The sequence below is a fragment of the Choloepus didactylus genome, chromosome 4 (genome assembly GCF_015220235.1).
Source record: "Choloepus didactylus isolate mChoDid1 chromosome 4, mChoDid1.pri, whole genome shotgun sequence".
In the NCBI taxonomy this organism is placed as follows: domain Eukaryota; kingdom Metazoa; phylum Chordata; class Mammalia; order Pilosa; family Megalonychidae; genus Choloepus; species Choloepus didactylus.
In genome coordinates, this window is record NC_051310.1 from 114,097,773 (window position 1) to 114,123,981 (window position 26,209).

Consider the following 26,209-nt stretch of genomic DNA (forward strand, 5'->3'; position numbering starts at 1 on the left):
CTGTCGTTCAATTCCCTGAGAACGTGCTCAACTTTTCCCATTCTTTTCTCTATGTGTTCTTTTTTCTGTTCAATTTTGGATGGACCTGACTTCTAGGCCACTGACACTTTCTTATGCCTCTTCAAATCTGTTGTAGTATGGCTCCAGCATACTCCTACTCTCATCTAGTGTGCCTTTCATTCCCATAAGTTCTGTTATTTTTCTTTGCATGCCTTTAAATTCTTCTTTATACTCACCCAGTGTCTTTTTAATATGCTTTATCTCTTTAGCCATATTTTCCTTCATCTCCTTGAGCTGATTTAGGAGATCTGTTTGTACATCTTTGATAAGTTGTTCCCAATTTTGTATCTCCTTCAACTGGGCCATATATTCTTGTTCCTTAGTATGGTTTGTAATTTTTTGCTGATATTTGGGCATCTGATTATCTCAATGAGATTATTCTGAAGGTTGGTTTCTGTCTCTTGTCTAGGATTTTGTTGTTGACTGGGTTTGTTTTAAGGGTCCTCTTTGACCAGTGTTTCCCAGCGAGAAGAGGGTCACGAAAGATGCCAAAAGTCTTTTTTTTTTTTTCAGCTACACTTTCCTGGCCTGCCTAGCACTTGGAGGGTTGTCACTTTTATATATATATGTTTTATAGTCTACAATAAAAAATATTAAAAAATCAACATGTAAATTTCAATAATGTTTACCTCCTCGGAGAGCTCGTATAGAATCAAGAAAAAAAATTCCATTCACAATCAATATATCAAGACATATTCTCTCTATACAATGGCGATACCTTGCTGGGTGAGGCAGGACAGGTTTAAACTACTGGTGGTCCCAGCAGTCCAAATTTGCTGGCCAAAAGCTGGCATAGTGCTAGATCATGTCCTGCCCTGTTCTTGGGGGAATGGACCTCTGCCCTTTCAGTTTGGAGCTGCCTGCCCACCAGAGACTGGAGAATTGGATATTTTCTGTCCTGAGAGGGGTGGGGATCTCTCACCACAGCTTCTCTGTCTCTTCATCCCACTTCCCTGGGAGATGCAGAGCACTCCCCCTGATCTCCAGGGCCCCACATCCATTGTTATGGGCAGTTTCTGCCTGACCCCTAGTTGTTTTTCTGGGAGAGAAGTGAACCCAGCCTCTCCCTAATCAGCTGTTTCAGATCCGCTCTTATAATTTTTGACATATTGAAGATTTAAGTTTTTGTACAGTCAGAGGTATTTTTGAAACAAGTTTTGAATTTTAATTTAGTGGTCTTCTGGTTGTGATTTGAGTTTTGATGTAAATTAACTCTTTATCCTTCTAAAATGTATTTTTATGTATGATGTGATATATTACTCAATAGATTTTCTCCAAAATTTAAAAATCCTTTTCTCTAGTGCATTTATTAAATAATTCCAATATTTATTTTCCATTCCTTCTTTTATCATTGTGTTTACACCTTCAAGATCTAGTGATAGTAGTTTCCTAGACCTCATAAGCAAAGCGTTTCTAGCTATTAGGGAAATGCAAATCAAAACCACAATGAGATATCATTTCACACCTATTAGAGTGGCAACTATTAAACAGGAAATTACAAGTGTTGGAGAGGAAGGGGAGAAATAGGAACACTATTCACTGCTAATGGGAATGTAAAACGGTACAGATGCTATGGAAGACAGTTTGGTGGGTCCTCAGAAAGCTAAGTATAGAGTTGCCCTACAACCCAGCAATACTGCTACTCGGTTTGTATGCAGGAAACTAAAGCAGGGAAGCAAACAGACATTTTCACACCGATGTTCATAGCAGCATTTTTCACAATTGCCAAAAGATGGAAGTAACCCAAGTATCCACACACTGATGAGTGGATAAACAAAATGTGGTAAACATATATGATGGAATATTATTCATCTGTAAGAAGGAATGAAGTGTGAGACAACATGGATGAACAAAAGGTCACATATTGTATGATCTCACTAATATGAACTAATTATAATATGTAAACTTAAAGACATAGACTACAGGTTGCCAGGCGATAGAATGAGGCTAGAGAATGGGGAGCAGTTGTTTAATATATGCAGAATTTTTAATTAGATTGAATTTACATGTTTGGAAATGGATAGAGGTGATGGTAGCACATTATTGTGAGTATAATTAACAGTGCTGAATTGTGTGTGAATGTGGCTGATGGGAAGAATAGAGTCATGTATATTACCAGTAGGAAAGACAGAGGTTAAAACATGAGACTGTGTAACACAGTAAATCTTGTGGTAGACAATGACTGTGATTAACAGTAGAAATATAAAAAAATTTCTTCAATGAACTAAAACAAATGTACAACACTAATACAAGGAGTTAATAATAGAGTGGTGTAAGGGGGGAGGGGGAAAATGCACCTATTGCAAACTATGGACTACACTTAACAGTAATATTTTTTCATCAACAGTAACAAATGTGTCAGATCAATGCTATGGGTCAATGATGGAGGGGATAAGGGGTATGGGATGGTTTTCTCTTGTTTTAGAGTAATGAAAATGTTCTAAAATTGATTATGGTAATGAATGCATAACTATGTGATGATAACGTGAGCCATTGATTGTATGCTTTGGATGGATTGTGTGGCATGTGAATATATCTCAGTAACATTGCATTAAACTATGCAATTTCACCCTGCATTTTTGGTCATTTTCATTGTGGTGGTAGACACACTGACAATAGAAGCAGAGGTGCTAAGTGCTTCCTAAACACTCTTTAGACATTGTTAAGGGATTAAAAGATAAGCCACTGACTGGGAGAAAATATTTACATAACAGGTATCTGATAAAGGACTTCTAGCCCAAACATGCAAACAAGTCTTAAGACTCAACAATAAGAAAACAAACCTGCCCAGTTACAAAATGAACAAAAGATATGAACGGACCTCAGCAAAGAAGCTTGTAGATGGAAAATGAGCACATAAGAAGATGCTCAGAATCATTTGTCACTAGGGTATTGACAATTAAAACAACAAGGTTCCATTGCACACCCATTAGAATGGCTAAAATCGAAAACCTGACAACACAAAATGCTGACAAAGAGCAATAGGACCTCTCGTTCACTGCTGATGGGAATGCAAAATGGTTGGTCACTCTGGAAGACAGTCTGGTAGTTCCTTAAGAAGTTTAACAGAAAGTTACCATACAATTCAGCAACTGGGCTCCTAGCTATTTACCCAAAGGAGGTGAAAACTTCTGTCCACACAAAAAAAGCTACACATGAATATTTGTAGCAGCTTCATTCATAATTGCCAAAAACTGGAAACAACCAAGCTGCCCTTTACTAGGTGAATGGATAAACAACATGGTCCACGCATACATAGAGTATTATTCAGTGATAAAAAGAAATGACCCGAAAAGACATGGAGTAACCTTAAATGCATGTTACTAAGTAAAAGAAGCCAGTCTGAAAATCTCCATACTGAGTAAGTCCAACTATGTGACATTTTATAAAAGGCAAAACTACAGAGACAGTGAAAAGCTCAGTGGTTGGAAGGGGTTGGGGGGGATGATGAAGAGGGGAGCACAGAGCATTTTTATAGCAGTGAAACTATCCTGTGTGATTCTGTGATGGTAGGTCTGTCCAAACCCATAAGAAAACTGCACAACACAGAGAGTGGTCCCTGATGTAAAGTAGAGACTTTAGTGAATAATAACATATTACTGTTGGTTCATCAATTGTAACAACTGTATGACACTCAAGGAAGATACTAATAATAGGGAAACTGTGTGTGTGTGCAGGTGTGTTTGTGTGTATGGGAACTTGCTGTGTTTTCCATACAATTTTTCTATAAACCTAAAACTTCTCTGTAAACCTAAAACTTCTCCAAAATACAATCTATTAGAAAACCTTATGAGATGTAGTGATAGTGTTGGGAGAGAAATTTATAGCCTTAAATGCCTACATTAAAAAGGAAGAAAGAGCTGAAATTAAAGATGTAACTACACACTGGGAGGAACTAGAAAAAGAACAGCAAACAAATCCCAATGTAAGAAGAAAGGAAGAAGAAAGATTGAAGCAGAAATAAATGAAATTTGAGAACAAAAAAACAACAGAAAGAATTGGAGAAACTAAAAATTGGTTCTTTGAGAAGATCAACAAAATTGACAAGCCCTTGCTAGACTGACAAAGAAAAAAAGAGAGAAGATACAGATAAATAAAATCAGAAATGCAGGGAGGCATTACTACTGACTCCACAGAAATGAAAAAAAAAAAAAAAAGAGGATACTATGAACCACTGTATAGCAACAAACTAGACAACTTAGATGAAATGGACAATTTTCTGGAAACACACAAACAGCTCACACTGACTCCAGGAGAAATAGAAGATCTCAACAAACTAATCACAAGTAAAAAGATTGAAACAGTCATCAAAAATCTCCCAACAAAGAAAAACCCAGGAACCAGATGGCTTCACAGGCAAATTCTACCAATCATTCCAAGAAGAACTAGTACCAATCCTGCTCAAACTCTTCCAAAAAATTGAAGAGGAGGGAATGCTACCTAACTTGTTCTATGAGGCCAACATCACCCTAATACCAAAACCAGATAATAAAGATACTATGAGAAAGGAAAATTGCAGACCAATTTCTCTAATGAATATATGTGCAAAAATCCTCAACAAAATAGTTGCAAATAGACTCCAACTGCACATTAAAAGAATTATATACCATTATCAAGAAGGTTTTATCCCAGGTATGCAAGAGTGGTTCAACACAAGAAAATCAATTAATGTGATACACCGTATTAACAAATTGAAAGAGAAAAGCCATTGGATCATCTTGCTTGATGCAGTAAAGGCATTTGACAAAATCCACCATCCCTTCTTGATACAAACACTTCAAAAGATAGGAATGGAAGGAAACTTTCTCAACATGATAAAGGGCATATATGAAAAACCCACAGCTAACATAATACTCAGTGATGGAGTCTGAAAGCTTTCCCACTGAAATCGGGCACAAGATAAGAATGCCCTCTGTCACCACTGTTATTCAACGTTGATCTAGAAAGTCTAGCTAGAGCAATTAGACAAGAAAAAGAAGGTATCAAAATTGTAAAGGAAGAAGTAAAACTTTACTATTTGCAGATGACAGCATGGTTGGCATAAAGATAGACATACTGACCAATGGAATTAAATTGAGAGTTCAAAAACAGACCTTCACATCTATAGTCAGCTGGTTTTTGACAAGGCTGCCAAGTCCACCTAACTGGGACAGAGCAGTCTCTTCAATGAATGGTGCTGGGAGAAGTGGATATCCACATCCAAAGGAATGGAAGAGGACCTATCTCACACCTTATACAGAAATTAACCTAAAATAGATCAAAGACTTAAATATAAGATAGTACCATAAAATTCCTAGAAGAAAATTTAGGGAAGCATCTTCAAGAGCTTGTGGTAAGTGTGGTTTCTTAGACCCTAAACCCAAAGCATGAGCAACAAAAGAAAAAATAGATAAATGGGATGCCCCCCCCCCAAATTGAATATTTTTGTGCTTCAAAGGACTTTGTCAAGAGGGTGAAGAGGTAGCCTACTCAATGGGAGAAAATGTTTGGAAACCACGTATCCAATAAGGGTTTAATACAAGGATATATAAAGAGATCCTACAACTCAACAATGAAAAAACAAACAACCCAATTAAAAAATGGGCAGAAGACATGAACAGACATTTTTCCAAAGAGGAAATACAAATGACTAAACAGCATATGAAAAGATGTTCAACATCACTAGCTATTAGGGAAATACAAATTAAAACTACAATGAGATATCATTTCACACCTACTAGAATGGCAGCTATTTAAAAAAAATCAACAACAAACAGAAAACTGCAAGTGTTGGAGAGGATATGGAGAAATAGGAACACTTACTCACTGTTGGTGAAAAGGTAGATGGGTGCAGCCACTATGGAAGACAGTTTGGCAGTTCCTCAGGAAGCAAAGTACAGAACTGCCGTATGATCCAGTAATCCCTCTACTAGGTATATACCCATAAGAACCAAAAGCAGGGATGCAAACAGACATTTGCACACTGATGTTCATAGTGGCATTATTCACAATTGCCAAAAGATGGAAACAACCTAGGTGTCCACCAACCAATGAATGGATAAACAATGTGTGGTGTATACATACGATGGAGTACTGTACAGCTGTAAGAAGAAATGAAGTCATGATGCATGTGACTACATGGATCAACCTTGAAGACACTGTGTTGAATGAAATAAGTTAGACATAAAAGGGCAAATAGCATGTGACCTCACTAATCGGAACTAAATATAACTAGCAAACTCTTGGTGTTAATATCTAGAACATAGGACAACAAAAGACAGAAGGAGGGCAGAGAATAGGGAACTGATGCTTAGTTTGTGCAGAATATGTAAGTAGACTGTAAACGTTTAGAAATGGTTGGAGGTGATGGGAGCACATTATATTGAGGGTAACCAACAGCAACGATACGTGGGTGCAACTGTGGTTGAAAGGGAAAGTGTAGGGCTGTGTATGTCACTAGAAGGAAAGGCAGAGGATAAAATATGGGACTCTATAACATAGTGGCCCCTCTTTAGGGTGAAAATGTTCTAGAATTGATTGTCGTGATGAGTGGACAACTCTGGGAACATACTAGAAAATTGTGATTGTACATTTTAGATGGACTATGGTATGTGAATTTATCTCAATAAAACTGCTTTTAAAAAATTATAAGGACAAACAACACATTTACAGTCAATATAATTGTCAAACGTCAGTGACCTTATAGAAATCAGTTAAAAACAAACAAAAGATCCACCAGGAAACAGCAGACCTGAAGAAATAATTCACACAGGAGAAATCAAACTAGAAAATCATTAATGGGAAAGGTTCAGGGTAATGAGTAATCAAAGTGATTCAAAGTAAAACAATAATAAAGGAGCATTTAACTACAAAATTTACAAACATTAACAATACCTAATATTGGTGAGACATCACTCACAAATTAGTGGGGGCTGCATGGTCTGGCCTTTTTGAGAAGCAATTTGACAATAAACATCAAGAATCACAAAAATGTTTATACCACTTGACCCAGAAATCCTGTTTGGAGAATCCATATATAATACAAAGGAAGCAAACAGTTAGATGCCATAAAGATGTTCATAAAATCAGTATTTATAGTCACAAAAAATCAGGACTAGCTTAAATCTCCAACAATTGGTGACTTGTTAAAGTGTGGTGTAGTCACTGGACAGACTTTTATCTGGTATTGAAATGGTTAATAAGAAAACCATGTAGCAACATTTGACCCCTGTACTGGGTAGACGCCTTTGGGCTGGTAGAGTTAAGATTTTGGTGAACTAGTGGACCAAAAAAATGGTAAGCATCCTCCTTTCCAGAATTCTGCCTTAGCCTGCATTCTTTCTAGCTGGAGGCGCTACTACACATATTGGGAAAAACTGGGAGGGAATAAAGAGAGCTCACTGCATGACTAGGGTGGTGGGATTTAAGGACACTCCTTTTCCCTGTATTCCAATGAATCATGTAATGGTGTTTTCACAATTTTAAACACAGTATTTACTTCAGCTGTTAAAAAGTGACCCCCTTCTAATTTAAACAACAGATGTTTCCCCATTTATACAGTGGGAATAATAATGGTGCCTACAGGTGAGAAACCAGGCCCAGGTGGTCAAGCAGCTTGCCCAAGGTCATCGAATTCCAGAGAGGCAGAGCCAGAGCTCAAAGCCAGGTTGTCTGGCACTAAAGCTCCTGCCTTAAGCACAAAGGTTATACCATCTGCTATGTACTAAATGAATCAAAACAGAAAAAAAATTAACTAAGAGGCTACTACTATCTCTAATATCAAAGACCATCAGTAAGACCCAATGGATAAATGAGTGGAGAGGAAATGCAAGCTTGCTTTCTAATCCTGTTCCAGCTAAAACATGGTGTGAGTCGCTGTGTGGCCAGCTCCCAGCTGTGCTTTATCAGTGTGCTTACTGGAGGACTTTCCTTCAGTCCAGGCCCCACACTTACATTATCAGCCACGTTGGTGCAGCCTCCTGCATGGATGAGGGCCCGGGCCACGTCCTCGGAGCCACCAAGGGCCGCGTAGTGGAGGCAGCTCAGCTTTTTCTAGTGGGAAACAGGCATCAATGCAACGTCATTAGGACGCCTCATAGCTGGGTTTACAGAGCCCTTTGGGATTCAGTCTTCCATTGAAGTCTCACAGCCACCCTGGGACTACTATCCCCATTAAACCCTGAGGCTGGTGAGAACAATGACCTGCCCAGGCTGCCAGGCTGATAAAATGAGCTCAGAGGATCTCAGTGTTTCCTTTCTCCCACACCACAGACTCAGGACCACAGAGCAAGGCCTGTTACTGTCAGGGAGGCGGCCATGTCATTTCCCTGCTTCTGCCCCCTCCTAGCACCTAATTCCGAGCTGGGCACGGAGAAAGGGCCTTGCTGACCAGAGCAGCACTGTGCTGACAGAAGGGTGCTAGTGGGACGGGGCGCCCCTTCTCTGGATCTTGCTGTGTCCCCTCACCCAGTGAGTAGTTCCTAGACCCCCCGAGGGACTTCTGCAAACTAAGTGTTTTGTGACTTATAAAGCATTAGTCACAGTTAGAGGAGTTTAACACTGGTATTATTATTGAATTTACCTTTGCTATTTTGTGTGTCTGCTGTCTTTTTGTTTCTCTTTTTCTTCTTGACTACCTTTTTTTGTATTAAATATTTTTAACATGCCATGTAAATTCCTATTGTTTTCTTAACTAGGCTTTCATTATTTATATTTAATTAATGATTATTGTTAACAGCATTTTTGCTATCGTATCGACATTTAGAACAAAAAGGGAATTCCAGCCCTGAGGTCATTCATCCAGCCAAGAAAGTTTATCTGTCACTGATCTAAAAATAAAAAACGAAATCACAAACAAAAAAGTCAACTCCTTACCTAAACCAGGGCCGCAACCTGTCTTTCCAGGTCACAGGGGAGGATCTCTAATGGCAGACCCAAGGAGCACAGGGTGAAGGAGAACGAGGCCCGTCCTGGGTCACGGCCCAGGCCCAGCTCTGAGGGGAACTCCCAGCCCCGGACAGGGCAAGTCCATGGGCCACAAGTTTTGGAGTCAGGAGAACAGGCTTTCGAGACTCCGCTTTGCTTCTTACCTGCTATGTGAACCTGAGAAAGTCACTGAACCTCTCTTAAGCTTCAGTATCCTCATCTGTAAAGTAGGGGAAATTTTTCTATAGGTACAGGTATGAAGGGGCTTTGTGAATGACCAAATGCCCAGTAATAAGACAACACAGGGATTGCTCCGTTATGTCCAGGGCACCATGCTAAGTATTTGATCCTCACAGCAGTGTAAAAAAGTAAGTGTATATCATTCCTGGTGTATACTTGGGAAACAAGGCTCAGAGAGGTTAAGTCACTTGCCCAAGGTCACAGAGCTCAGCAGTGGGAAAGCAGGGACCAAAACCTGGGCTTGTGCCTCAAAGCCTCTATTCAGGCAGCGTTCAGGAAACAGGGTTGCTGTTGCTGTGGATGTGGTTATGGCTCGGCAGCCATGGCAGACAGTGGAGGGCTGTGGGGAGGCCTGGCTACCTGGGTGAGGGCATTCACACTGCTCCCAGCCCCGACGAGCAGCCGCACACAGTCAGGGTGGATCCCTTCCGCAGCCGCGTGCAGGGCAGTCAGACCCTCCTGAAACACATGGGGAGAGGTATGAGGACAGCAGGGAGACTGAGGCCAAACCCTGAGAAGAGAGGACACCCCTGCATCAAGGCTCCAGGATCTTTGAACTCCCCACCACCCTGCTACTGAGGACAATGACCGGGACTATCTGTAGCCCCCCCCCCCCCCCCGAGCCTCACACCTGTTCTCTCTCGTTGTGGAACACATGTATGTTCACTCCCTCCTGCTCATCCTTCAAGCCATCTCCCAGCCCGCTCTCCATCTCTTCCCTCTGACTCCAGGAAGCCATCCTGGCCACGGCCACTTCTCCCTTCTTGGAACACACACCATGTGTATCACTCTTCAGTAATCCATCACACCTAATGCCCCTACCAGCCCTGGAGTCTTTATGCTGCTGCTTAACTTTTCCTGGAGGACTGCTAGCTTGAGAACACACTGTCAGCCGCCTGGCATGGGGAACTTCATCAGAGGAAAATCTGCACCATGGGCTGTGGGTTCCTCAAAGGCAGGGAGCAAGCACATGCCATGCACCTCTGCATCCACCAGCTGAGCCCAGGTCTGGAAGGGTGGGGCAAGCTGCACATGGCGACTCACCACGTTCTGCTCCTCCAGGTCCAGCCGGATGTCCACAAGCCGCTGCAGCACAGCTACGTGGCCCCGGGAGGCAGCCAGGTGAAGGGCCGTGTTCCCCTCCTGCAGGGAGAAGGGTTCCTGGGGGGGTTGCAGACTGCAGAGCCCCAGAATCCCAGACCCTAGCAGGCCCTGAGGACCCACTGGAGCCACCCCCCTCATTTTACAGACTCAGAAGCTCACTTTCCCAGAGAGGGGAAGAGACATGACCAGGGTCATGGAGCAAGTCCACGTCAAGCTGCTGCCCTGCGGTCTGGGCCAATGCCACCCTGCCCTGAGAGCTGTGCCCAAAAGCCACAACCAGGGGCACTTTCAAGGGTCAAGCCTGGTCTCTCTTTCCCTGAGCGTCTTTTTACTTAAACAAACCAAAGACTATTTTCCATACTCCTTTCTAAAGCCAATCCCTCCTGGGGAACCCCAGATCCACCCCTCTCACTGCTCCAGGACACAGCTCCAGCAAATCTCCCCTGTGCTCACACTGTTTCCAGGCAGCTGCCAGCTCAGTCACTCGCCTCCTTCGCGTCTTTGCTCAAGACATTAGCCTCTTGCCACAGGTGCCCCTGGACACACTGTTTAAAACTGAAACTCCCCACCCCCTGATCCCCTCATCCTGCTCTACTTTTCTTTCTTTCCCATAGCACTTTATTGCCATTGAACATACTCTATAGTTTACTTATTGTTCATTACTTATCACTTATTATTTATTGTCTGATTCCCTTTGCTGAACGTAAGCACCACAAGGGTGGGGATTTCTGCCTATTTTTTTGTCTCTGAAGTCTCCCCAGTTGCCTACCATTGGGCCTGGGGCATGTGATAGGCACTCAGTAGATATCTGTTCAAAGAGTAAATATAATCAAGGGAGCCCACTTGGAATATGTCTCCTGGAATTTGAGGGTCAAAAGGACTGGCAAAGTTGCCTCCCATGTGGGAAGTCTAAAGGTGACAGTGACAGAGCCTAGAGAGGCTGCTCCACTGGGTAGGGCAAAGGGCTCAGTGTCCTTTGTGTTAGAGAAGGCCCCTGCTGAGGACAGTCTGTTGGGGTCTCCTAAAAGGGATCTTACCACAGAGGCACCTGGAAGGGGCAGCTGGAAGTGACCAGAAAGACAAAGGCATGTCCTCCAGGGGAATCACGGACGGAGGACCAAGCAAGGGCCCCTGAGGAACCCACCAAAGCATCCCTTTCAGCTTTTCATCATGCCCAGAAGGCCCCTGGACCCACCTTAGCTAACCAGTCACAAGGGACCCTTCCCAGCCCAATCCTTTGTCACCCTCAGGGACCCAAAGCAGCAGCCAGCAGAAGAGGGTGATGAAGGAAAAGCTGCCACAAATCCCTCCCCCATCCCAGGCTTCCAAGACTAGGTAGGTCCTGGCCAGGGGAGAAGTTTAAACTGAGTAAGAGTTTGGGATTTTTATATTATACCAGATCACAAGTCTGAAGGAGCACTGGGAGAATAAAAGGAGCTTCTGCTTGTGCCCTTCTGAGTCCAGCTTGTCCAACAGATCATTCTGTTTAACTAGTGAGTGGTGTTTCAGCATATGAGTTTACTGTACTTTAGGTGGCCCATTTTGGGTATTTCCTAATTTGTAACTACAAATAGTGCTGCTGTGAACACTCTTGTACTGGTCTGCTCCACACACACACAAAATGTCTGCAGGCTGCATTTATGGCTATTAGATACTGGCCACTGGGACGGAAACATTTGTTTAGTGTCTAATATGTACTTTTCCAGGCCTCTTAGTCATATGAGCCCCTTAATCTCTGTAACAGGCCTTTAAGGCTTAAAGTCACTAGTCCAAAAGTTAACAAAGCCAAAAGTTAGTTCATTAAAAACATGTTTTAAACCCCCAGCAGGAATAATTGAGAGAACACAAATTACCGATATCAGACATAAAAGATGGTAGCTTCACTACAGATCTTGCAGACATTATAAAGAAAATGGAATATTACAGACATCTTTCTGCTAATAAATTCAATAACTTAATGAAATAGACAAATTTCTTCAGAAACACAACATCCAAACCTGACTCAAGAAGAAACAAAATCTGAATAGCTCTGTGTCTATTAAAGAAATTGAATTAGCAATCAAAAAACCTTCTCACAAAGAAAAGTCCAGGCTCATCTGATGGTTTCACTGGTTAATTCTAGCACACACTTAAGGAAGAAATAATATTGATAGTACTAAACTTTTTTTTCCCAGAAAACAGAGGAGAAGAGAATACTTCTCAACTCATTTATGAGGCCAGAATAACCGAGATACCACACACGAAAGTAACTCATCCAAGGTGTCTCAGCTAGAAAGTAGCAGACCCAGGATTTGAATCCGTGTCTGTCTGCCTTCTTAGCACGAGCTCTTTCCTCCCCCCTGGCCTATCTCAGTAACTTCCTGAGGAGGGAATCAAGATAGTCACAGTCAGGCACAGATCTTTAAAGAGTCAGAGGAAGATCTGAACATGTACCAGCCAAAGCAGTGCTTAAAATACTTAAAAAGCTAACTGTCAAATTATAAATCCACCCATAGATAAATAAAATAGCTGTACTATCTTGTGAGATCAAAGTTGAAACATCTAAAATTTAAATTCCCTTTATGATCATCATATATTAATAAATAAAAATAAACTTTAAAAAAACTCCCTAACATCTTTGTTTGCTCCCCTCCTCCAGTTCTCCGTGCATGCAGCAGGCCTAGTCGGCTCATGGTGGTAAGCAAGGATTCCGAGAGTGGGGAATGTGTCCATGGTGTGAAGTCCATGTTCAAAGAGACAAGAAAGAAAGGGGTGAATGGCGGGAGCTGACACGTTCTCCCAGTCTGCAGGGGTGCCAAGACAGTGCAGGGTTTTCTTCTTCCTTCTGGGTTGTAAATATCCATGTCCTGCCCTCTGAAGCTGCAGGTGGCATGGGCCGCCCAGCGGGGCACTCAGCTCTTCCTGGGACAGGCAGGGGGCTCAGAGGCTGGAGAGCTGGGAAGAAGGTGGCCTTGGCTTTGGGCCCACTGCCCTGTCCCTCCACCTGGGGGGATGCCCAGCAGCATCTCCCCCCTTCCAAGGCCTTTGCAGCACCATCTCGCTGTTCAAAGCAGAATCAACCACTCTCTCAGGGCCCTCAAAGTCTTCCAACCATTACAGCTCCTGTGATGACCTGTGTTGTCATCAGTTCTTATAGCTCTAACCCCATTAGAAGGCCATAGGGTCCTAGCAGGATTCAGACCATCAGTAGTCTAACCCCTGAACACTCCTTATCTGAAAATTAACAAGTGCAATTTTAAAAGCTTCTTTCTAGAATTTCTGATTGCAAGATCCTGGATAAGGTTACATGAGTAGGGCTTTCCTTGTTTTCTACTTCTGGTGCTCCTGCTCTGCTGGGGTCTTATGTACAATGTTTTTTGTTTGTTTGTTTGTTTTGTTTTGTTTTACCTCCTGCATAAACCTGCTTTGGCAGGGGTACCTTCCATCCCTCTCTGTACCTCCAGTTCCTCGCCCAGTGCTGGCACGGAGCTGGCCTCTGTTCAGCCTGAGTTTGCAGAATGAAGGAAATTGGCCTGATTTTATTTTCAGGACCCTAACTCAGCCTTTCCATCCCAAGAAGATGAATGTGGAGAGATTCAGTGCAGCCCCTGAGAGGTCAGTGTGCAAGGAGGGGTCCACCTGGCGAGCAGGGAGATACATCAGGATGCAGGTTTCAAACCCAGCTCTACCTTTGTCCTGCTGTGTGACCTGGGCTAAAGCATCCCCCTCTCTGGACCTCAGTTTCCACATCTGTCAAATGAGAGCTCCTGATGAAGATGCCTTCCAGTTCTAAGATCCTATGGTACTCCACATAAAACATCTGTCTGTGAGCTCTCTGTCACCACCTTAGCAAGAAAACCCTCTCTATCCTGGCTAAGCACATTGTCAGATAATTAATAATGGAGTTCATCCTTTTAGCACTGTTTAGAATTTGCTACAACATATTTTGCCCACTGACTTGCAACAGTCCATTGATCTGAGTCATTTGCAGGGCATCCCCTCCAGCCCCCATCCTTCTCCCTTTCTCAGATTGGTGAAATCCTGCTCATAAGCTCTCCACTCTGAATGACTGCTCCATCCTCAGCATCCCACCCTGTTTTTGCCCTGATCACAGTAAAGTACTAAATTACAAACAACCAGCAGGTATGTGCAGCTCCTGCCCCCTAACCCCGCCCCACGAGCAACAGACATCCCCAGTGGAATCCTGCTCAGTCCTGCTCAACCCACTCCAGAAAGCCACCACCAGATCAGCTTTGTCATTCCAGCTCCCCACAATGGATCACAGCTCTTTACTATGATCGTGGCACCAAGTTCCTTGAAGAAGGAACCGTGTCTTAGGCATCTTTGTGTCCCCAACCCATAGCATGGGGCTGGCCCACAGCTGGTGCTCGTAAAATGCTTGCTGGATAGACAGACATACACTGCTTTTGGGCCACCTGCCCCCTCCAGCACAGCCAGAGTCAGGGGTAGGCACAGGTGAGGTGAGAGGGTGACAGGGCCCTCTGCACTCTGCTCTGGAGCCCCGAGTCAGGCCCTTCCCCAGGCCCCACGGTCACTGCCAGTACCTTGTCTTTGACACTGTGGTCGCAGCCAGAGCCCACAAGGAAGTCCAGAGCATCCAGCTGCCCATGCTCAGCGGCCCGGTGGAACGCCGTCCTCCCCATCTGGCAGGGAGAAGAGGGAGAGGGGCTCTTCCACACTGTCAATGTGCACACCCGCCCCCCAGCCCGGCGTGCTTCCCCGGTCACGCTGGGCTTGCAGTGGCCCCTCCTGCCCCAGCCACTCTCCCCTCCCCTCACCCACACACTCTACCTGGAAAGCTCAGACCCAATCTCTGAAAGAGCCACCTGCTGGGGTCCGTCCCTTGCTGAGCCACTTGGTGTGGTCCTTTCTCCACTAAAATCCTTCAGTGACTCCCTGCTGCCTGCTGAATAAAAGATTCCTGAGGCCCCAAGGCTGGGGGTCAAGAACTCCATGGGGGGGTCCCCAACCACTCCACTGGCCTTCACTCCCCAGATTCCCACCAATTTGAACTCCCTCACCTCTGACGCTCTGGTGATGCTCTCCTCTCCACTTGGATTGCCACCCCGTCCTCCCCACCCCAGCTTCCCAATGTTACCCACAAAATCCAGTTCAGTCACTGAGTGTCACCTCCCCCAGGAAGCAGAAGACAGTGGCCCCTTCTCTGAAGCTGGCTAATTCTTGATGAGGACCCCTTGGAGGGAACTGACCAAGCCCTGCCTTTTTTCTGCTCATCTGTACCCAACACACTTCCAGACCAGGAGCTCCCAGACGCAGGGTCCAGTCACCATCACCCAGAGCTCAAACGATGCAACTCAAGGATGTGGTCAGCCTGGTAGGGAGGAGCAGCCCCCAGAGCTCCAGGCCCAAGGGGAAGGACAAAACCCCAGAGGCGGCCTCACCTTGTCGGTGTGGTCCAGGGCCACGTCTTCCAGGTCCTCCATTATGAACGCCAGCACGGGCACGTGGCCCTTCTGGGCTGCGCAGTGCAGTAAGGTCAGGCCGTCCTGGAAGCAAGCCCAGGGTGGTGCCTGCTGTCTGGGAAGGGAGACCCTTCTCACGCACTGGCTGTCCCCCAAACCCTGGGTGTTTGGGATCCAGGACGCAGCTCCCCCATGGAAACACTACAAATGGCAGGTGGGACCCTGGGATAACCACAGGAGCCCACTCGGCCTCACGGGCTGGTGAGAGTCAGGGCACTGGAGTTCAAAGCCCAGCTCTGCCACAAAGTGCAATCTTGGGCAAGTTACCTCCACATCCCTGAGCCTCCATTTTCTCAAAGGTCAAATTGGGATAATAATCCCTGCCTACCCCAGGGGGTGGTTGAGAGGTTGGAAAGGCAACAGCTACATGAAAAGTACTTTAGGAACTGAAAAATGGTTCAAAGGTGTAAGATGAAGTCATATAGCACAAACAGTGGCCAGAACATCCACCGAGCAGTGCTATGAAAGCATCTGCCTCCCTGAGACAGTCACAAAAGAGGAAATAGGTGACTGTTCCTAGGAGGTGACCCCTTAACCTTCCGGCATCAGGAAAGGAAGGACTGAGAGCAGACATGCTCCCCAGGGACTAAGGGGTGTAGCGAGGGGTGGACAGGAAGGAGATCCCTTGGCCCCCAAGGCGATACTAAAGTGAAGGCAATATTAAAGTGTCTATAACCCAGAGTGTCTCTCCTTCACCTAGTGTTATTTTCATATTGTTTAGAGCACTGTTTTTCAAATAGTAGATTACAACCCATCAGTGAGTCATAAAATCAATAGAATAATGTTCCAGTAATATCAATATCTTGATAGTGGTTTGGGTTACATAGGAGAATGTGTTTGTCAAATCTTGGTGAATGCAAACTTAAGATTTATTCATTTCATTGTAGGTAAACAAATTGAACCCTAGTTAATGATAAGCATGCTGAAGTATTTAGAGGAAAGTGCACTGATGTCTACAATTTACTTTGAAATGCATCCAAAATATATAAAGAACTCTAAAATCTCATCAATTAGAGAAGAAGCAATCCAATTAAAAAATGATTTGTACTAAAGATAAACAGATGGTAAATAAGGCCATGAAAAGATATTTGGCATTGCTAGTCATTAATGAAATGTGAATCAAAATAACACGACAGCATAAGGAAAGAGGGAAATGGTCACTTTACCCTGGAGAAACCTGGCAGACACCACCTTAACCAAGCAACAGAGGTTAACCTCATCAGGGAGAAGCTGTGTCGGTGTCATGCAGCCTGATATGATGTGACAAGAGGGGCACCTCATCACTGGGGTATTCTTCCCAAAATCCACAACCCCAGAGTAATCATGAAGAAATAGACAAATCCAAAGTGAGGGACATTCTACAAAATATCTGACTGGTATTCAGAAGTGTCAAGATCATGAAAAACCAGGAAAAACTGAAAAATTGTCACAAGATTGGAGAAGACTAATGAAACATGATGTCTAAATGCATCATAGGATGTTAGCAGAAAGAGTGGTGAAATCCAAATACAGTCGGTAGCCAACAGTGTTGTACCAATGGTAACTTCTTAGTTTTGAAAAATGGTCCATGTTTAGGTAAGATTCAATCTTAAGGGAAGCTGGGTAAAGGGTAAATGGGAAGTCTCTGTATTATCTTTGTGATTCTTCCGAAGATATAAAATTTTTTCAAAATGAAAAGTGAAAAAAACTCATGGTGAGTTACCACTACACACTTATTAGAAAGGAACAACAGCAACAAAAAGAAAAACCTAACAATATCAAGCGTTGGCAAGTAAGTGGGGCAACCGGACCTCTCGTACATTGCTGGCATAACTTTAAAATTAAATATACACTTACTATATGAAGCAGCAGTCTTAGGTGTTTATCCAAGTGAAATGAAAACCTATGTTCACATAAAAACCTGTACATAAATGTTTATAGTAGCTTCATTCACAATCACCGAAAACTGAAAACAACCCAAATGTCCCTTAACAAAGGAAATGGATTAAAAAAAAAACTGTGCCTGCCAGACAAAGAAATACTACTCAGCAACAAAAAGGAACAAACTACTGATGCATTCAACAACACAGATGGATTGCAAATGCATTATATTAAATGAAAGAAATCAGACAAAACAAGAATACATACTGTCCATTTACATGACACTCTAGAAAAGGTAAAACCACAGACATGTAGAACAGATCAAAGGCCATTGGTAGTTAAGGGTGGGGAAATTGTTCTGTGGTGACTGTGAAACTGTCTGAAACCGACTGTGGTGGTAGTTACGGGACTCCATGCATTTGTCAAAACTCATAGAATTGTACAACAAAAAGAGTAAATGTTTCTATATGTAAATTTTTAAAATATTTAGAAAGATATGCACATGAATGTTCATAGCAGCTACATTATTTGTAATGGCCCCAAACTGGAAATAACCCAACTGTCTATCAACAGTAAAACAGAGACATAAATTTTGGTGTTTTCCTACAGAATATTACATAGCAATCAAGATAAATAAGCTGTAACTTGCCGCAACATGGTTGAACTTCACAAACAATGGTGAACAAAAGAAGCCAGACACAGAACACGATCAGATGTCTAGTTCTGTTTTTCTAGTGTTCAAAAACATATAAAATGAATCTAATGTGTTAGAAGTCAAGATAGTGCTACCTCTGGGGAGATGGGAGAGGGTAGTAATTGGAAGGGGCACGAGTGGGGCTACTGGGTCCTGATAATATTCTTTGTTTCTTGATCTGGGTTGTGGTTACACAATTATGTGCACTGATCTGTACACTTAGGCTACATGCACTTTTCTGCATGCTAGATCTCGATTAAAAAATTCAAAAACAATGCACAACTATGTAATGGTACTGTGAACAATTGAATGTATGCTTTGTTCTGTATGTCTGCATGGTATGTGAATATATCTCAATAAAATGAATTAAAAAAAAAAAGCCAGAGGCATTTGTAGTAGCCTATTTTCTTAAGGTTACAGTAATGCATTCATATTCTTAAGGAATTAAATGTGAGCACACAATATAACCAAAAATAATTTTAATCATGTTGATCAAAATCATATTTTAGGATGTTTATGTTTTTAACTCCAAAATAAAGATACTGAAGGCAAAAAATGTTGTACCAGTGGCAGTTTTAGAAGCTACAACCCTCTGTTTCATCTCATGCATGTAAAATTGCACTTTTATGTTGTTGCTGATCTACAACCTTGTTCTGAACTTGAAGCATGCCTGTTGCATGCGAAAATAGAACACATGCAAATAAACATTTAAATTACAAAAAAAAAGAAAAAACAAAAAAGTATAATAAAATATATCTAAGAGCACTGTAGGTCATCTGAGCATTATTGTGAGAATAATTGTGTCCTGGGTTTTGACATCACATGTGTTTCTTACCGTGGGTTGTGGTCAAAAGAAACGTTGACCTTCTCTCTCTTATTTAAACCACAGGCTCCCCTGGCCTTCCCCATAGTTCATAGCAGAGTCTGGGTAGACAGTAGATGCTCAACAAATACTTGCGAAAACTGCTGGCAAACTCAGCCCATTTGAAAGTCCTTAGAAGTTAGAAACTCTTAATGCTCTATCTTAAGCAAACCTCTTTAGTGCCACTCTGAAATCTCATCTGAGAAGCACCTCCCCATCAATGTACTGCCCCACCACACCCCATTCAACTACTCCCTCCAACCCGGAGTCACAACAAAAGTGTCTGAAGGAGGTGCACAGAAGAGGCAGCAAGTGGCTCCCAAACTCTAAAGGTTAAACTTTCAATATCAACAGTGCCTGTTAAGGCAGAGCTGGGTAAACAGCAGGGATAAGAGCAAGCTTCTGGGCAGAAGCAGGAAGAGGTAAAGGTGGTTGTGGCCCAGCCAGTGGGCCCCAGTGCATGCAGGGATGCTTGGGCCACCTGAGTATGATGCCACCAAATATCTGAGTCCAGACCCTTTTCCTGACCACAGATCCACACTGGGCAAGCCGCCTCCTCCTTCATGGAAGAGTTTGTAGGGGTCAGGGCTGGGATCTGCGGGACAGTGTGCTTCTTGCATAAGCCACTTGCTGCTGCATCAGCCACTGTGAGCTGAGCTGGGGGGTAGTGGGGCGAGAAGGTGTGATCACTGCCCAGGGCTGCAGTTCTGATTTGCAGGGCGATGGCCAAGCCTGGGCCTCCCAAATTCACCAATGTGATGAATGTCTTGAGAGACAGATAACTGGCCAAACATCCTCATGCTCCTTTATACATTGACATGGCCTGAGCTCAGGCCTCCGTCCAGTCCAGCCTCCCACCATGAAGGCTTAACTCCAGGCCACACAGTAAGAAAACCTGCATGATAAACCTGAGAGGGCCAACACCTCCCAAATTTTCAACATCGAGTTGGTGTAATTCAGTGGAAGGAAGCCTCAGCTGGTCACTGGCTGTGGGACCAAGTACAAGTTTCTGCCCTTTCTGGCCTCAGTTTTTTCATCTATGCAATGGGATAACAATGACTGTTCCAACTTCCTCCTGGGGATGTTGTGAGGATGAAAAGGAAATATATAAAGCACTCCCCACATAAAGGAACTATTTTATAAAGAGACTTAGTAATATTCTGCAAAGATTCTGCCTTTGGGGAAGACCTTGAAAACTAAATTGAAAGAAAGGGTGGGGTCAACAGTTTGCAAAGATGTCCATAATATTCCTCTCCCCTGGACGCTCACGCCTAAGCAACAGGATGGTGCTACTCTTCTCATCAAGAGGGAGAGTCTATTAGACACCAGTGGAACAGAATTGAGAGTTCAGAAATAAACCCTCACATCTATGGCCAATTGATTATTGACAAGGGTGCCAAGTCCACTCAATGGGGAAAGAAGCATCTCTTCAACAAACAGTAATGGGACAACTGGACGTCCACATTCAAAAGCGTCAAAATGGACTCCTATCTCACACCGTATATGAAAATTAACTCAAAATGGACCAATGGGTAAACATGAAAGCTAAAATTATAAAACTCTTGGAAGGAAACAGGGAAATACCTTCCAAATCTTGTAATAAGCAATGGATTCTTAGACTTTACACCATAAGCATGAACAACAAAAGAAAAGACAGGCCCATTGTACTTAATGAAAATTTTTAAGCTTTTGTGCAAAGGACATTATCAAGAAAGTGAAAAGACAATCTACAATGGGAGAAAATATTTGGAAACCACATATCTAATAAGGGTTTAATATACAGAATATTTAAAGAACTCTTACCACTCAATAACAAAAAGACAAATGGCTCAATTTAAAAATGGGCAAAGGACCTGAATAGACATTTAACCAAAGAAGACGTACAAATGACAAATAAGCACATTAAAAGATGCTCAACATCATTAGGCATTAGGGAAATGTAAATCAAAACTACAATGAGATACATTTCACACCCACCAGAATGGCTACTATTTAAAAAATGAAAAATAACAAGTATTGGGGAAGATGTGGAGAAATAGGAACCCTCATACATTGTTGGTGGGAAAGTAAAATGGTGCAGCCACTGTTGAAAACAGTCTGGAGATTCCTCAGAAAGTTAAGTATAAATTTACCATATGACCTGGCAATCCCACTTCTAAATATATAGATGTTTATAGCAGCCTAATTCACAACCTCCAAAAGGTGGAAGCAACCCAGGGTCCATCAGTGGAAGAATGGATAAAGAAAATGTGTTATATATATGCAATGGAATAGTATTCGGCCATAAAAAGGAGTAAAGTCCTGATTCACGCTACAACATGGATGAACTTCAAAACATGTTGAGTGAAATAAGCCAGGCACAAAAGGACAAATATTGTATGATCTCCCTTACATGAGATAATTAGAATATACAAATTTATACCAGGGGCAGGGGTGGGGTTGGGAACGGGAAGTTAATGCTTAACTGGTATAGAGTTTCTGCTTGGGGTGATAGAAAAATTTTGGTAGTGGCAGGTAGTGATGGTAGCACAACATCGTGAACGCAGTTAACAACACTGTATTATATACTTGAAGGTGGTTAAAAGGGAAATTTTAGGTTGTATGAACGTTACCAGAATAAAATTTTAAAAAAACATAGAACTGTATAACATAAAGAGTGATCCCTAATATAAACTGTTGACTGTAATTAATAATATAATTATAATTATATTGTTTCATCAATTGTAACAATGGCACCACACTAATGCCAAATATTAATAATAGGGAAAACTGTAGGGGAACTCTGTACTTTCTGCATGATTTTTCTGTAAAACTACAACCACTCTAATTAAAAAATTAATTAAAAATTAAAATAAAATAATAAATAATAAAAAACCCAATGATAGACCACCTTACACTTATGAGAATAGCTATTATTAAAAAAACAAACAGAAAATAACTAGTGCTGGTGAGGATAAGGAAAAATAGGAACATTACTAGATTGTTGGTGGGAACATAAAATGTTGCAGCCACTGTGGAAAACAGTTTGGCAGTTCCTCAAAATGTTAATCATCAAACTACCACATTTCCTGGCAAGCCCACTTCTAGGTATATACTGAAAAGAACTGAAAGCAGAGACTTGAACAGATATTTGCACAACAGTGTTCACAGCATCATTATTCACAAATAGTCAAAAGGTGAAAGCAAATGACCAAATGACCATCAACAGATGAATGGAAAAAAAAATGTGGTATATCCATGAGATGGAATGTTATTCAGCCGTAAAAAAGAATAAAGTTTAATACATGCTACAACATAGATGACCCTTCAACGTGTCTGACCCTGATATCAGACTCATTCCACTTATATGGAATAGACAGAATAGGCAAATTCATAGAAACAGAAAGTCGAGTACTGGTTACCAGCAGTGGAGGGAGGGGCAGGGGAATGAACATATAATGGGTGCAGGGTTTCTGTTTGGGGTGATGGGAAATTCTGGTAATGGATGATGGTGAGGGTAGCGTAACATTACGAATGTGATTAATCCCACTGAACTGTATGCTTGGGAGTGGCTGAGATGGGAAATTTTACAATGTATACGTTAGCACAATAAAAAAAAATTACAAACAAATAAATAAATAAAAGAAGGGGAGTCCATTATTCCCCACCCCTTGAATCTCGGCGGCCCAGTGATGGTCTTTGACTGACTGAATGGGGCAGAGGTAACACATGTGATCTTCACACCCTGGCCTCAAGAAACCTAGCAACTTCCACTCTGGCTCTTTCGCTTCCCTGGGGCAGCCATGTAAAGAAGTCCAGGCTGCTCTCCCTGATGATCAGCAACCACCTGCAGAAACAGCTCCTGCCACCCCAGACATCACAGTCCTCCCTGCAGAGGGCCCATGAGAGTGAGACCACCCAGGGCTCGCCAGCCCCCAGCCCAGATGCCTGCTGACCAGAGCTTTGTAAGTGAGCCCAGGCAACCCACAGAACTGTGGAAAATAATAGATCATTGTTATTTTAAGCCACTAGGATTTAGGATGGTTTGTTACCAACAATAGAACACAATAGAACAACAATAGAATACAGAGAGGATCTGCTTATCCAGAAGATTCCATTACTCAGAGCCCCACCCTCCACATCCACCCAAGACCCCTCCTCCCTCATTCTGGAAGGCTGAGCTCTGTAATATCTACAGCAAGTTCCATTGAGACATCTGCTGGATGCCCCAGGGCCACTGAGCTCTCCTGCGACAATTTGGGACAGGAGGGCCCCGTTTGACCATGGGGGCTTTTGCAGGACCTGCTCATGAAGGGGCCTCACTCCCACACTCCAGGCTCAGATCCTGGGACCAAGGGGCATCCTTCCCAGGGAGTTGTGAGACATTCCCCCACTGCCAAGGGCTTGACAGAGGCACAGGGCAGGCTTCTGACATGCCGTGGCCCCCCATGGCGTCTGGTGAAGCCTGTGGACCCCTTTTCAGAATAATGTTCTTAAGTGCATAAAATAGAATACATAGAAAAACTTAATAAAATACATAGGCTTACAAAGGTTTTAGCTTCCTGTTGTTGCTTCAACAAACTACCACAAACTTAGTGTCTTAAAACTATGCAAATTTATTTTCTTGTGGTGGTGGAGGTCAGAAGTCTAACGAAGCGGCAGTGCTGTGTTCCTTCTGGAGGCTCCAGAAAGAACCTGTCTCTTTGCCTTTTCCAGCTCCCAGAGGCTGCCCACTTCCCTTGGCTCATGGCCCCACATTAGTCAACCTCTGCTCCCATCATGACATCACCTTCTCCAATGCTCCCGTCTCCCTCTCTCCCTTATAAAGACCTTCGTGGTTACATTGGGCTCATCACAATAATCAAGATACTCTGCCTGTCTCAAGGTCCTTAACTCAATCACACTTGGAAAGTCCCTTTTGCCATGTAAGGTGACACAGTCACAGGTCCTGGGGATTAGGACTTGGGCATCAGGGAGGGGGAGGCATTCTATATACCAGAGAAGGAAACCTATTTTATTGAAACAGTTATCAAACCATTAAACTAAGTTTTGATCTTTATATGTGTGCTTCTTTCATTAATCCATCAAACAACGAGATGTAGTGTGGGGGAGAAGTCTAATAACTACCAAAATTTCAAACAAATGATGAGCATAAATAGCATTTCAAGAAAACTGCAAAAACTGTAATGTGATGTGAAAACAGCTTTCTTTTCTACTGGTGATAAAGTCACAAGTAATCTGAATGCTACTGTGGTTTGTTGCCTCCATTCACCATTGTAAGAAACACTAAGTTTTCAAGGAGACATTGGCAAAAATAAACATGTAATTTTTTCCCATCCAAGTTCATGGATCCCCCAAATTCTCTCCAAGGACCCATTTCAGAACCCCTAGGTGAAGGCATCATGGCCCAGAAATGTGTGCATTTTCATAAGGGCCACTAACCCCTAAAAGGTGAGGCTGCAGTGGAGGGGTTCCGGGTACTCTGAGTGGCCGGGGCAGGGCCCTCCTCCCTCAAACCACAGCACACCCCAGTGAGAAGCCGGGTAAGGGTCTCCCTGATGTGCCAGGCACAGCGCCAGGTGCTTTACCCTCTGCACTGCACTCACTTCTCCCGTAGCAGGGAGGTGGGCACTAGCACCCCATCTTCCCATGTGAAAACTGAGGCTCAGTATCACAGCGACGCACTGAAGGCCCCTGAGTTTGGGAAGCGGTGCCTGTGCTCCGTCCGCAACACTCACTGACCACAGGGAGGCCAGGCCCAGCAGCAGGGTGGAAGATGCCCCTCTCATCTCGCCTTCCTAATTACCCTTGCAGTGTGATCCTTAGATTCCTCTTTTGTAACTAAAGAGTCTGGACAGAGGGCTCAGGATTGCCCCAAACTCCCAGAATAGTAGCAGGTAGTGGGGTGGGAGACTCAGAAGGAGGGTCCCGAGCCCTTCTACTAGGTCCAGAGGGAACAGCTAAAGGTCCCAGCTTCAGGGGTCCGAGCTCAAGCTCAGCAGGAGCTTCAGGGGGTTCTCAGAGGGTGGGGCAAATGGGGGCTGGCAAGATGTAGAGGGAGGGTAGGAGGACAGAGGGGGCAGGCAGGGGCAGAAGGTGACAGCAGGAAGCTGCATCTGTGGGCAGGAGGAAAGCAGGTGGGGATGGGTGGGGACATGAAAACAGGGGGGAACAGAGGAAGCCAAGGGGTAGACAGGGGCAGGGGCTGCCGGCTGAGGCCTTACCTTGTTCTCACAGTGAATCTTGGCTCCCGAGTTGACCAGGATCTGAAGGATCTGTAAGTGGCCGAACCAGGCAGACAGGAGAAGCGCGTTCATCCCAAACTGGGGGAGAGGGCAGGAGGGGGGCGGGGAGGTGAGGAGCAGGGGAGGGGGTGTGGCTGTGCTGCCCGAGCCTTGCTCTCTGCACCACAAAATCTCATGACCAGGAAAATTTTTTAATAGGGGCTGTACACTATTGCCCACTTTTTCTTTTCTTTTTTTGGTGAATTTTATTTAACTCTTAAAATACAAGGGCTGCCATCTACTCGCACCATTGTTTCATAGAGAAAGGCCATGTAACAGCAAAAATTTGAGAGGAACTGCATTTTCTTGATTTTGAGACTGGCCATGATGGTGAAGACCATCCTGGACTGGCATTTGATAGTCGACCTCCCACAGAACACCCATAAGGCAGGTGGCCTAAAGCTGAGCGTGTCCAGGAGCGTCCCCTCACTCCCTCACAAGACAGCCACTACACTGTCAGCCATCACTCACTGTTAGAAGTCCTTCCTCACGTTCTGAAATCTGCATCCCTTTAATTTCTATCCCACCGGCCCTTTGGAGCAACTGAAAATACATCTAGTCCGTCCTCTGACGGCTCCCCAGCTCCTATTTGCAGGATGCTCCTCCTTGTCAAGTGCTCCAGGGTCACCAGAGCCCTCCACTGGCCTCAGGTCTCATGGGGGTCTGCATGTGAGGGCAGCCCTTGCCCCCACCTCCCCGGAGCTCCCCTTCTTAGTGAACACCCCCAGGGTGCATCAAC

At 43.6% G+C, this 26,209-nt stretch overlaps 1 protein-coding gene across 13 annotated transcripts in view; it reads right to left on the reverse strand.

Annotated features, from left to right (window-relative positions):
- ANKDD1A (ankyrin repeat and death domain containing 1A) overlaps window positions 1-26,209 on the reverse strand; it is a 201,044-nt gene that overhangs the window by 111,009 nt on the left and 63,826 nt on the right. For 10 of the 13 annotated variants that reach the window (XR_005216439.1, XM_037833705.1, XM_037833695.1 and 7 more), the window contains exons 4-9: window positions 25,411-25,509; window positions 15,711-15,815; window positions 14,853-14,951; window positions 10,249-10,347; window positions 9,565-9,663; window positions 7,993-8,091 (exon numbers count right to left, since the gene is read on the reverse strand). Coding sequence is in view for 12 of the 13 variants with exons in the window: in XM_037833705.1 (XP_037689633.1) it covers window positions 7,993-8,091; window positions 9,565-9,663; window positions 10,249-10,347; window positions 14,853-14,951; window positions 15,711-15,815; window positions 25,411-25,509 (600 nt within the window). In the remaining variant the exon portion in view is untranslated. The remainder of the gene's footprint in view (window positions 1-7,992; window positions 8,092-9,564; window positions 9,664-10,248; window positions 10,348-14,852; window positions 14,952-15,710; window positions 15,816-25,410; window positions 25,510-26,209) is intronic. The other 3 variants (XM_037833696.1, XM_037833701.1, XM_037833700.1) reach the window with 3 other exon arrangements.